Raw genomic sequence first — 13,336 nt, 5'->3', positions numbered from 1 at the left:
AGCCTTGTACCACTTGAATGTACCACAATTGAGCTCTGTGAAGCTTTACGTGTTTTAATGCAATTGCTTTGAAAAATGAATTATTAAATATTTTTTAATATATATTTAATATATAATCATTTATTACATGGGGCAGGCTCACCACACGTGGACACCCTTATGCTTGTACATGGTGTTCATTATAGACAGTCGTTCTAGTTCTGTTGGCTTCATTAGACCATGACCTTCCACTCTCGCTGGAAGAGTTCGAATCTGAGTGTGAAGCAGCAGGTATGAAAATCAGCACCTTCAAATCCAAGTCCATGGTTCTCAGCCGGAATGAGGGGTGTTTTCTCCTGATTCGAGATGAGATCCTGATCCTGAAAGAGTTAAAGTATAATTGGGTCTTGTTCACGAGTGAGGGAAGAACAGAGGAAGCTACTCAATCACGGATGAAGTAGTAAAAAAAGATGAGACGAGATGTATAATCCATTTATAGTCATTTATAGATTTATTTAAATTAAAACAGAAAGGAAAAAAAACATTTTGTTATTAGATAAGATAGATGTTACTTTGTATTGATTTAAATATTAAGTTTGTTTATTTTTTAAGATTTATTTATCATCTTTAATTATCATTTATATTTTATTACTCCTTATCAAACAGAATATAACCCCAAGTGTTATCACAAGACCCCCCGACTCAAAACCTACCTTAATATAGTAATGTTTTTACTTCCTTTTTTATTGTCTGTATCTTGTTTTGAGTCTTTGTGTTTCTAAACTGTAGCACTTTATGAAATCAATCAATCAATCATACAAACAAATAGATTGTTCTTCTAGATCATTATGACGAGATGTATTCTGAATCATAATATATAAAACATATATATAAATCAAATCGAATTAAGATTAAATTAACGTTAACAGAATTTGGGTGCATGTGTTTCGTTTTGAACCACATCATTACTAGGATTATTATTAGAATGGCGCGACAGAGATGCTCGGTGATCGTTTAGTCTTGCCTTAGAACTCCGGGTCAGAGGTCACTACGTTCATTCTAGCCGCACATCTTCTGCAGCGCGTAAGGTGTCGCTATCAACAAAAAGTCAGTTTTGGTGTCTTCAAAGAAATCCAACATCCACGCACACCTGGGTGATGTGTTTGTTTCTATAAGAGTATTTGTTTCGTAATCGTTAGCCACTTGGTTAGCTTTGCTAGTTGCCGGCTAGCAAATGGCTATCTAGTTAGCACAAGTTAGCTACCAGGTACAGCAACTCCTGTGACCAAACGGCTGCGAACATGCAGGATATTTTGGCTAATGTGGATCACATCAAGTTCGAATTGGAAAATGCCGTGGAGCAGCAACTGGGGGCGATGCCGCTTCCGTTCCCCGGCATGGACAGTGAGTTTGTTGGGGTGTTAGCATGTAGCTACTGGAGGTGGCTCACGGTGTGTAATGTTGTTTATCTGCAGAGTCCGGGTCAGCCGTGTGCGAGTTCTTCATGAGAGCAGCTTGTTTGAAAGGTTTGCAACTTTATTTATAAAAAATATATAGCATTTGTTTAATACACATAAACATGGCTATCAAAACCTGCTGTATGTTTCTTTCATTGTAAGTGTGTCAAGAATGTTTGTCATTATTCATCCGTGTCTCTTCCATGCATCTTCTCTCAGGCAGCATCTGTCCTTTCCGTCACATCAGCGGCGAGAAGACGGTGGTGTGCAAACACTGGCTGCGAGGTCTCTGCAAGAAGGGAGACCAGTGCGAGTTCTTGCACGAGTATGACATGACCAAGATGCCCGAATGCTACTTCTACTCCAAATTTGGTGCGTTATCAAGGCGGTCGGCGATAAACATGCGGATTGTCCTAAAGCTCAAGTTTCTTTCAGGCGAGTGTAGCAACAAGGAGTGTCCGTTCCTGCACATCGACCCGGAATCGAAGATCAAAGATTGTCCCTGGTATGACAGAGGATTCTGCAAACATGGTGAGCAAGTTTTACTTTCTGCAGCCAATTTAAAAATGTCTTGACCATGTCATATTATTATTTTGACTCTCAGGGCCTGACTGCAGACATCGACATACAAGAAGAGTGATATGTGTAAACTACCTGATTGGATTCTGTCCCGAAGGCAAAAACTGTAAATTCATGCAGTAAGTAACATCTTAATCAGACACAGCACAAATTCAAAGAAGTCTTAAGTCAGTTTTCATCAAGCTGATAAACAAATCTTGTGATTTTTTTTTTTACATGAACTTAATGAGTATTGTGTGCCGTCACCAAGATCATGTCTGAAACAACACACTTTGTGTTCCGACATATTTCTAGCTGTCAGTTTGCTCCTGAGCCTTTATTTCAGGTCATTGTCACTATGACCTCATTGATTGCTGCAGTGAGTTTTACTATGCAACGCAAACCTACTCAGTGTGAATGGCTGTAAAAAGCACTACCGAATTTCCCCTCGCGGGACTAATAAGGGATTCTAAAAAAAAAAAAAAAAAAACTAGAGAAGAGTGTTGAAACGTTGTTTATTTCTTCTGCCCATTCCCTTAACCGGGTTGACAGGCAAGTGTGGGTGAAAACAACAACTGTCTGGGTCTAGGCTTTCATTCAACGTACAGATCACTTCTGTTGACAAAGTATCTATTTAAATCAAGAGACGATTTCTCGTGGTGTAACTCAATGTTGTATTTAAGTAACTTCACAACACACACACAAAATCTTTTGTTGGGTGTTCTAGATCTTACCTGTCTTGCTTACATATGAGTGAACACTTCATGTGCAGTTCTTGCATGTTGTGGATCTTTATTTCTTAACTTGCTCTCATGTTAGTCCTCGTTTCGAGCTGCCCATGGGAGCCCCGGATCAGCCCCCACTCCCTCTACAGAGCCAAAACCAGAACAAGGTGAGCGGACCTACTGGACATTCATAATCTTGGTCTGACGATACTTTGGGGTGTCAAACTGGTCCAGAAAAGGACCAGGGTGGTGTAGGTTTTTGTTCCAAGCACATATAGTTGAACCAATCAGGCGTCTGAAGACAGTAATCAATTAATTGTCAGTCAGGTGTTGCTTGTTTAAGCCGACACCTGATTGGTTAACTCATGTGTGCTTGACTAGTTGGAACAAAAACCTACACCACCCTGGTCCTTCTCTGGACCAGTTTGACATTCCTGTTTTATATGGAGTTGGCGCCACCGTGTGTTAAGGACCTACATAACATGATGTTCACTACACAAGGACATAGCTCTTGAATTCACATGTGTCCATGCTTCTCCGGCAGATGGGGCCCAACATGGGTCGCTCCTCTCTCTCTCTGATCCAGCTGACCAACTCCAGTCCAGCATCAAGGATGCAGAACAACACGAACATCTCCTCTCACCAAAACAACATGATGTCCAACAGAGGGCCGCGACCGCTGGACCAGGTCACGTGTTACAAGGTGATTTCCCTTCCGTTTTATTTAAGATATGCATCCAATAAATTCAAGGTCAGTACTTTATTTGTACATGAAGTGCAGACTTATTTTAGTCTCAAAATAAAATGTTCATAATATTTTTGACAAATACTAAAATGTGTTATGGTGTTAAATGTATAACTTACAGTTAAACAAGTATTTAAACCTTTTCTCTGCAATTGTGTACTATAGTGTAATTGTGTCAAAGACTTTAATTATCCCTGATGTTTATAAAAGGGACATGAGATTAACTTTACTTAAAGTAGGATTGTATCCTTGAATACTCAGTTTTTAATTTGAGTGTAAAAATTGGAGTAGCTAGTATTTATATTGTCATGTGCAAATTCTAATGATGCTTGTGTGTGCAGTGTGGAGAAAAAGGCCACTATGCCAACAAGTGCACGAAAGGTCACCTGGCCTTCCTCAGTGGACAATAATGATTACATGCTCCTGAAGAGTCACAAGCTGACAACGGACTTCATCCCACTGAAGAAGCAGGAAATCTTCAAGACTTTTGTAGAGCTTCATCTGGACTATAATACGAAACTAGGTTGGGTTTTTTTCTTCCCCAGACTGTGCAAACGTGTTTGCCAAGAAATAAACGTTCTTGTACAACTTCTGATGTTTGTTTCATTCATATAGTTTAATAGTCAAAAGATAAATCAATGCTGAGGACAGAGCATGCTGGAGCGTCTCAGTGGTACTTCCTCCACATGTCGTGTTCTTCAGGGAGAAAGAAAACAAACATTTAGTCTTTTCTAACCAGTGTTTTAATTAAGAAGTTTAGGCAGTTACTTACTAAGGTGGTCGTAGCTCCACACGTAACTGATGACCACATAGCCCGTCAGAACCATGGCCACGCCGCCGATGCCCCCTTTCTTCACATTGATGTACTTGTTAAAGTATCTCTGTCGGCCTACGGGAGAAGCAGATTATTATAAACAACCTTCTATAACTTGAATGTATTCCCTGAATTAACACATCTCAAAACTTCCTTTTGGTACTTTCTTAATTTTGATGCAAGTGACAACATTTGAATATAAAGATTGCAAACCCTTCATAATCATGATTATTTTTACTTAATTTAAAAAGGACATTAACTTTAGTAATTGTGAACTTCTTAAACACTTGACTGAGGATTATGAGCCTTAAAGGGCACCTAATGTGCCGATTTAAGTTTCAGTTTAGATTGTTCTAGGGCCTCTATATACTCAGTTTCTTTTTGCACAAAACTCATTTAAATATATTTACATTAGGAAATACGCTTAAGCCCTGCCCACTTAAAATGCGCCGTTTTGGCTGAGAAGTCTCATCCAAGCAACCACGCCCACTCTGCTCTGGTCACAAAACACGAGTTGCATTCAAGGACTTTCGTAAACTTTAAACTCACCCCTAAAACTCCATTACATGTACAACGAATAATGAAAATAAGGTTTGCTGCTTAATGTACAAAAACACCTAAAGGCAGAAGTAACTCTCACCATGTTTACATAAATGAGCAAAATCTCTAAACTTGGGAAAATGGTGTCGGAACATGATCTGGAGCTTGTAATCCATGCGTTTGTGTCCCCTTGCCTGGACTATGGCAACAGTTTGTTTTCATGTCCTAACAAGAAGGAGCTGTCTCGCCTGCAGTTGATACAAAACTCTGCAGCGAGAATTCTGACCAGCTCTAGTAGAAGAACTTACATTTCTCCGATCCTTAAAACTCTTCACTGGCTTCCAGTTTCTTTCAGGATCAATATTTAAAATTCTGGTTCTTACTTTCAGAGATATTCATGGTCAGGCTCCTCCTTACACCCCAGCTCGGGCTCTGAGGTCTGTGGATCAGAATCTACTGATGGTTCCTAAACACGCTTCCGGACCAGAGGAGAGAAATCCTTCCAGGCTGTTGCTCCTAAGCTTTGGAACGATCTTCCTCTCTCTCTGTGTTTGATGGATGTACTGACTCCTTCAAGAAACATCTTAAGACATTTCTATTTGTTCAGGCTTTTCCTTGATTTTCTGGAACTCCTGTGTTGTTCTCAGTATTATCTTGACCTTTAAAGTATATATTTTATTGAGTATTGTTTAAGCGCTTTGTGACCCTGGTCTTGAAAAGCGCTATATAAATACAAATGACTTACATGTAGGTTCTTAACTGATTTAGGGCTTGTAGGGGAGGACACCTCCAACAGAGTGACGTCAGAATGTTTAATATAAACCGTGATCTCGTTCGGTGAGATTTCAGACGGAAGAGAACTTTATCAAGTAAAAACTTCAAAACGGAGCAACGTCATGATGAATGACCTACTGCATTTTGAAGAGGACAACTTCAACATTTAGAACATATTTCAGGAGAGTTGGGTTTTCACATTAGGTGCACCTTAAGTTGCTGTAAAGTATCTTTTCAGAACAACGTCAATAATCCTAAACCTTTTAAAATACTTTGATCATTTGTACATTTTCTGGAGGAAAAAGTAAATCAGAAAATAGATCTAGAGTTAATTTTTTTTAGTTTCAAATGTATTGATATTGTTAATTATACTGATCTTGGGTATTCATAGAGTTGTCAGGGCCAAAAATACAATATAAATCATATAATTTAATCAAATATGATTGTAAATGTATTTTTAACATTTAAGATGATGTATACAGCAAGTAACCTTTCTGTCATCAAATCACAGAATATTCTCAAACTAGATGTTCATGTTCACTTCTGCATCACCTCAAACATTTGAAGACTATATTATGCACTACTTCAGGTGGAGAAGATTCTCACCTCTGAGCATAGAGGCGACGATGGCGGTGGGTGTGAACTTCCGTCCTCCGATCCATGTTCCCAGCTCGCCAAGCTTCACCTCCATCAGCGCCTTGTCCACAACAGAAACTGTGGAAAACAATTGAGTACAGCAGCTTAAAAAATAATGTACAATTATTGTAAACAATTAAATTATTTAATAGTTGACCATCAAGATATTAATAAATATACGTTAAGGTACAATTTCGTATTATATACCATTTTAATTAAACTAATGACCAAACTATCTTTTGACGTCACTAATGACTGAGGGGTTAGTAGAAGTCAAACCTAAAGCTGAGGATGTCATCTTGAATCTACTTAGAGCTAATGTGTTATCATACATTTTAGAATCACATTCAACCCACACATTGCATTTCATTTCATTTAAATACTTTTTTTTTCAGGCAGTAGAATAAAGCAGCTCGCGAGCTAACGGTTAGCTGCAAGAATGGTTGAGTTCGTAATCCACTCTTGACCTATACACAAAAATATAACCAGAACAATTTACATGCATTCTGACTTGCAAATATAAGCGCCAACATTCATTCAAGAAAGAAAGAAAGAAAGAAAGCGATGTTTCCAATGACATCTAAAGTCCTTGACGTGACTCTTGTGGTGCACCGCGGCCTACACACACACAAACAGACTCTATGAACAGAAACTTCACTATCAAACTAACACTTAATAAGGAATATACATATAAAGAAAGTTCACAAAGTGATCAAATGGATATAAACATTAATATTTAGGAAGAGGACACGCTACCCTACCTGATTTGTCCGCCATCTTGACCAGAGCAGATTGATGCGCACGCAGCAGAGGGTCACGTGATTACAACGCAGTGCATGGTGGGAGTTATAGGCGCAACATGACGGCGAATTTAATAAAACAAGTTGTTTGTAAGTAAAATTTAATATTTTATTTTGTTAGAGCCACACACTCACCCACGCTAATAATCTACCATCAGCATTAATTTAACATTGTTCAAAAATGATTTGCTTATTTATTAATAATGCTGACAGAGATTCAGTTTCATTCAATATTGTAAAAAGAACACCTACCAACACAGTATCGATCTTAAATTAATAGATCAATTGTGTAAAAGTAAAGTAAAAAGTACTCCACTAAGATAAAAAAGAGTGAGACACATGGAAATGTAGTGTCAGCATTTAAACTAAGATTATCAAAATTAGTTGCGAAATCCAACCTGGATGGGTTTTTGGCAAAAAAAGAGAACATATCCAGATTAATACATAGTTCAAAACGTTTCCAAGCTAGTTAGCTTTGGGTTTTTTATATTCTTATAAACTGAAAATTAATTAATGAATTTAGAATTTCTGTTGAGTAGTAATTCCAACAGTGAAGGCACTTCAGCCATGTTTCAGATGTGAGTTGATCCTGCCCACAGATCAATACACTCACACACTCGTTCAAGTGAGACCAGCGAGTGGTTTGACCTTTCTTACAAGGTTCACTTGATCTTCACACCTGCAGTGATAAATGGAATATCGACACACACACACAAAAATGCAAACATAGATACACACATTTAGTACAGAACAAACCTAAAACCTTAACCAAAATCCACAACTCATACACACACACACACACACAAAATTCATACATGCACTCACACACTCTTACAAGTCAAAAGCACAATCATTACTCACGACTCACACTCAACTGCAAAACACAAAACTCAAACTCAAAGTTATACAGACAAACCACAAACGCACAGAACTCTTACTCACACTTACACACATGCTTACAAACGTGAACAGACACACATGCACCACACACTAGTACACAGGTGCGCTCGCACTCAACACACACACAATAAGTGGTAATGAGATTTGGGTAGTTAAAGTTTACAACAACACAAACATGATCTTATTAAGACCGGAGAGACCTTGTGATCCTGCTTATTGGGTTTTGTTTGTATGTTGCAGTGTTTCCTCAGGACTTAGAGGTACCAGCCACACACACACACACAAACACACACACACACACACACACACACAGAGTTAGGAACACTGGGGGGATGCATGATTTTATTCCACTTGAATAGCAAAGTGCCTGGAGGTCTGCCACCGAGACAGCGCTTTGAAGCTGATGGAGAAAGATAGAGACGGAGCGATGGTTTCTACAGAGAAGAGAGAAAGGAGGAGAGCGGGGATGAAAGGGCATGAGGGGAGAGACAGGACAGATGAGGAGGAAGTAGCAGCAGGAGAAAATAAAGAGCAGACATGGAGGTTGGAGAGGAGGAGGAGTCTCTGGAACACACGACCTTTAAAACTAAAAACACACACGTCTGCAGCAGATGCGAGTTGACATGTGACTCCGCCCCCTTTCCTGCCGTACATCAAGATAGTGGAGCCATTGTTTATTAGAGACTGATGCACGTGTTATTGTCTTTGAAAACTCAATGTTGTTGAACATCACAGTACAAACCACCCTCGAGCTAATAAGATATCTTCAGGAACACAGGCCCTCCAGATGAGAGAGTGTCCATCATGCAGCAGGTCTTCAGTTAATGGACTCGCTGCAATGATCTCATCAGAGACATGTGCTAAAAGGAGTTGGATGACCTGGAGAGGATCCCGCTGGGAAACCTTTGTGAGGCATTAAAGGAGGAGAGAGTGATCGGTGACTCCTCAGGAACACTTTCGTGACTTGTCTCAGTCATGGACTCAGAATCACCTCTTGCTTTGATGTGACCATTGTATGTTTCTCCTGAGCTATAACACGCATTTCTTTGACAAATCAGAAGCTTCTGTGCAGACGGTAGCCACCTCAAAAATACACCATCAACATATAAAAACATTTTGGCTCACAAATTTCCTTTTTAGCAAGCAAATAAATAAACAATACGTTTCTGAATATTATTGAGCTTTCTTGCTGTATATGAACCATAGAAAACATGGTAATGCGATTTATTGTTTTCTTCTTTTGTTGAAGAGTCACGAAGACCCTTGACACTCAATCATCAAGATTTTTCTTGAAAGATGTGTAACAAATAGATGTTTCTCATCACATTGACCGAAGTGTTTCAACTTCAAGTTTTTCTTATCATTTACATACTCCTGTCTTGAAAAGAACAAGAAGAAATGGTTAAGGGAAGGGGTTTTAATTTTGATTTGGAAGAAAAATAAACAAAAAAACAAGCTATATTTTGTGTTTTACTAGTTATAGTTGAAAAAAAAGTATAAATATTTTTTTCATTTGACCTCATCAAGGGCCACATATGTACTGTCAAGTACAAAATCCAGAGCTTTATTTTCAAATATCTACTATAAAACAGCTGCGGCATCCCCTTTCGAAAAACCCAAATCCAGTCTCGCTCATTATAGACGATCAAAAAACGAAACAAAAAATAACCAGATGTGGTCCGAATCTATCTGGGTCATGTCTCTTCCCACAAAGATTCGTCCTCAAGTCTTTCTATGTCTTGATTGTACTTAAGGAAAAGTTTGCTGCGTCACCAGCTACACACCCGGTTCTCTAATCAGGTCATTTTTCAACACCAACCCAGATATTTTTTTCAAGGCCATTCTCATTAGCCTTTGCCTCGTGACACACTGCAGGTGGAGACGGGGAAAGAGCAGTCGAGGCAAACCCACACAAGATGCGATTATGGTTGTCGTGGCAACTGTTCATATACAAAAGGGGAGATGGTGATAAAGATAGCGCTGGGAAGACAATGCGACTGAGCTTGGTTACATGCTGCAGCCCTTTAAAGGATTTGTTACGAGTGATGCTCACACACACACACACACACACACACACACACACACACACACACACACACACACACACACACACACACACACGGAGCTCCCCAGACAGCAGCAGCAGCGATGAGATCTGAAAGAGAAGCGAGTGAGCTGGAGAAGCATGAATACGATTATATGTCTATTTATCCTGCTTTCTGTGAGACAATTAGCTGGAGTTTAAAAATAGCTCTCGGACAAAAATACCAAGAGAGGGACGGAGAATTTAGTGTCAGAGTCACGGAGGGAGACGAAGAGCTCAACAATTGTGTAATTCCAGCCTAAAAACAAGAAGAGTCTCGGGGTGTGTGTCAGACGTGTCATTGTGCACCTGTCTATACGACATTAGTGTGCGTGGAAATATATTGATGTGCAATAACTTTACCCCAAACAAAAATAGATATAATTTGTAATTAAATTTGACTTTTTAAAATTAGGATATCAATGCTGTTCTTTACATTATCTATGGAAGACAATTTTGTTTTCTCACGAGGTTGCTTTTCAACCATAATGGTCCATGAATTATGTTTTGAGCTGAATGATAGACTTGCTAGCTTCGCTAGTGGCTAACAGTGCTAGCTGCATTTTGACATTCTAATCTGTGTGTAGTTTGAAGATCATAATCTTAATCCTCCAATTGTCAATTATGTATAAATACGTATAATAATCTAAAATAATGTGTCACTTTTCTGTTAGGAGTTGAGCTTACATTTAAGTTTGTATTAATAGAGAAACATATTTTTGCAGGTGTTGCATAATAACATGGATTGTGTGTGGCAGTGGTTTCAGGGAGTGTCAAATGATGCGAGTTGTGTTTTAAAACAGAACTTTGTCATCACACACCCTCAGGTGTTCAAACCTCTGCACACACTCAACTCCCAACTGCCCCCAAATTCTCATATTGCTCCCTGAAAACTCTCCTGCCTCCTCTCTCTTTTAGAAACAGCATCTTTTCTTACCTTCCCTTTTCTAGCATTTCCACCCCCTCCTTTTTGATCTCTCTCTCCCATCTGTCTCTTTCTCCCCCCCCTGCCTCTGAGTCCACACCTGTTCTCCTGTCCTTTCATCCCACACCTGTCCGTCACACTCACGTCCTCCTCCACCATCCTGAGGTGTTTTAATGTAGTCTCCTATGTTGTGTCTTGTTGTTTGTGTTTACCTCGGACGCTCCCCCTCCAGAGGTGAGACAAAAGGGTCGTAACATCAGCATGCGGAGTCATGTCGCCGGAGCGCTGCCGTCATCGATTGAACCGGCAGCTAAATTTAGATGCTGTTGAGGCATCAGCATCTTTGCCAGGCAGGAGGAAACAACACACACACACACACACACACACACACACACACACACACACACACACAAGTCACTGCAGAGAGTTATTGAACAGAAACTTGAAATTCATTTGGGGGGAGAAGAGGAAGTATTTCCTGACCTTTCTACACATGTACACACACACGCATACACACACACTCGCACACACGCACATACACACAAACACACGCACACTGCTGAATGCTAAAACAACACGTCACACAATTGCTATTCTACAAACACGTCTCGCCAAGACTGTATAAGAGCAAGCGGATATTTGGGATGGGAGACAGACGGGTGGAGGAGACAGACGAGTGGAGGTGACAGACGGGTGGAGGAGACAGGCGAGTGGAGGAGACAGACGGTGGAGGAGACAGACGGGTGGAGGAGACAGACGGTGGAGGAGACAGACGGTGGAGGAGACAGACGGGTGGAGGAGACAGACGAGTGGAGGAGACAGACGAGTGGAGGTGACAGGCGAGTGGAGTAGACAGACGGGTGGAGGAGACAGACGGTGGAGGAGACAGATGGGTGGAGGAGACAGACGGGTGGAGGAGACAGATGAGTGGAGGAGACAGACGGGTGGAGGAGACAGACGAGTGGAGGTGACAGGCGAGTGGAGAAGACAGACGGGTGGAGGAGACAGACGGTGGAGGAGACAGACGGTGGAGGAGACAGACGGTGGAGGAGACAGACGGGTGGAGGAGACAGACGGGTGGAGGAGAGAGACGGGTGGAGGAGACAGACGAGTGGAGGAGACAGACGAGTGGAGGTGACAGGCGAGTGGAGTAGACAGACGGGTGGAGGAGACAGACGGTGGAGGAGACAGATGGGTGGAGGAGACAGACGGGTGGAGGAGACAGATGAGTGGAGGAGACAGACGGGTGGAGGAGACAGACGAGTGGAGGTGACAGGCGAGTGGAGGAGACAGACGGGTGGAGGAGACAGACGAGTGGAGGAGACAGACGGGTGGAGGAGACAGACGAGTGGAGGAGAGAGACGGGTGGAGGAGACATGCGAGTGGAGGAGACAGACGAGTGGAGGAGACAGACGGGTGGAGGAGAGAGACGGGTGGAGGAGACAGGCGAGTGGAGGAGACAGACGAGTGGAGGGGACAGACGGGTGGAGGAGAGAGACGGGTGGAGGAGACAGACGGGTGGAGGAGACAGGCGGGTGGAGGAGACAGACTGGTGGAGGAGACAGACGGTGGAGGAGACAGACGGGTGGAGGAGAGAGATGGTGGAGGAGACAGACGGGTGGAGGAGACAGACGAGTGGAGGAGACAGACGGGTGGAGGAGACAGACGGGTGGAGGAGACAGACAGACGGGTGGAGGAGACAGACGGTGGAGGAGACAGACGGGTGGAGGAGACAGACGGTGGAGGAGACAGACGGGTGGAGGAGACAGACGGTGGAGGAGACAGACGGGTGGAGGAGACAGACAGACGGGTGGAGGAGACAGACGGTGGAGGAGACAGACGGTGGAGGAGACAGACGGGTGGAGGAGAGAGATGGTGGAGGAGACAGACGGGTGGAGGAGACAGACGGTGGAGGAGACAGACGGTGGAGGAGACAGACGGTGGAGGAGACAGACGGTGGAGGAGACAGACGGGTGGAGGAGACAGACGGTGGAGGAGACAGACGGGTGGAGGAGACAGACAGACGGGTGGAGGAGACAGACGGTGGAGGAGACAGACGGTGGAGGAGACAGACGGGTGGAGGAGACACACGGTGGAGGAGACAGACGGTGGAGGAGACAGACGGTGGAGGAGACAGACGGTGGAGGAGACAGACAGGTGGAGGAGACAGACGGTGGAGGAGACAGACGGGTGGAGGAGACAGACGGTGGAGGAGACAGACGAGTGGAGGAGACAGACGGTGGAGGAGACAGACGGTTAATTGGATCCCGGGACAGATAGAGAAAAAGACGAGCTCAGCATGCAGATTGTCGAAGTGTAGTTTTAAAATGTGTTCGATATGAGACCAGAGTGATGCAAGGAATAAAGAAATGGGTCTCATTAGGACATTTCGAAATGTAT

General features: G+C 42.3%; 2 protein-coding genes across 2 annotated transcripts; one reads left to right on the top strand and one right to left on the bottom strand.

Annotated features, from left to right (window-relative positions):
• Positions 1 to 1,028: 1,028 nt before the first annotated feature.
• Positions 1,029 to 4,057, top strand: cpsf4 (cleavage and polyadenylation specific factor 4). Its single transcript, XM_087810139.1, has 8 exons — positions 1,029 to 1,383; positions 1,455 to 1,505; positions 1,656 to 1,808; positions 1,872 to 1,967; positions 2,041 to 2,134; positions 2,814 to 2,886; positions 3,264 to 3,422; positions 3,806 to 4,057. Exons 1-8 carry the CDS (start codon positions 1,281 to 1,283, stop codon positions 3,872 to 3,874), a joined length of 798 nt encoding a protein of 265 aa, XP_087666265.1. The 5' UTR covers positions 1,029 to 1,280; the 3' UTR covers positions 3,875 to 4,057.
• A 2-nt stretch (positions 4,058 to 4,059) lies between these two features.
• atp5mf (ATP synthase membrane subunit f) lies at positions 4,060 to 7,046 on the bottom strand. The gene is made up of 4 exons (XM_087810140.1): positions 6,990 to 7,046; positions 6,199 to 6,306; positions 4,237 to 4,353; positions 4,060 to 4,160 (listed from the first exon to the last, which is right to left on the bottom strand). The coding sequence occupies exons 1-4, from the start codon at positions 7,003 to 7,005 to the stop codon at positions 4,132 to 4,134; spliced, it is 270 nt and encodes an 89-aa protein (XP_087666266.1). The 5' UTR covers positions 7,006 to 7,046; the 3' UTR covers positions 4,060 to 4,131.
• Positions 7,047 to 13,336: the final 6,290 nt, after the last annotated feature.

The sequence above is a fragment of the Callionymus lyra genome, chromosome 15 (assembly GCF_982586985.1).
Source record: "Callionymus lyra chromosome 15, fCalLyr1.hap1.1, whole genome shotgun sequence".
Classification (NCBI taxonomy): Eukaryota; Metazoa; Chordata; class Actinopteri; order Syngnathiformes; family Callionymidae; genus Callionymus; species Callionymus lyra.
Note: the sequence above shows the minus strand (reverse complement) of the source record. Positions and strands in the feature narration are given on the sequence as shown.

Bases quoted from the DNA above. Each gene is read 5' to 3' on its own strand.
- cpsf4 (XM_087810139.1), top strand. From the start codon at position 1,281: ATGCAGGATATTTTGGCTAATGTGGATCACATCAAGTTCGAATTGGAA. The intron at 1,809-1,871 runs GTGCGTTATCAA...AGTTTCTTTCAG, and splicing joins CTACTTCTACTCCAAATTTG to GCGAGTGTAGCAACAAGGAG. The intron at 1,968-2,040 runs GTGAGCAAGTTT...TTTGACTCTCAG, and splicing joins CAGAGGATTCTGCAAACATG to GGCCTGACTGCAGACATCGA.
- atp5mf (XM_087810140.1), bottom strand. The intron at 4,354-6,198 runs GTGAGAATCTTC...CTTCTCCCGTAG, and splicing joins CGTCGCCTCTATGCTCAGAG to GCCGACAGAGATACTTTAAC. The intron at 4,161-4,236 runs GTAAGTAACTGC...TTCTCCCTGAAG, and splicing joins GTGGAGCTACGACCACCTTA to AACACGACATGTGGAGGAAG.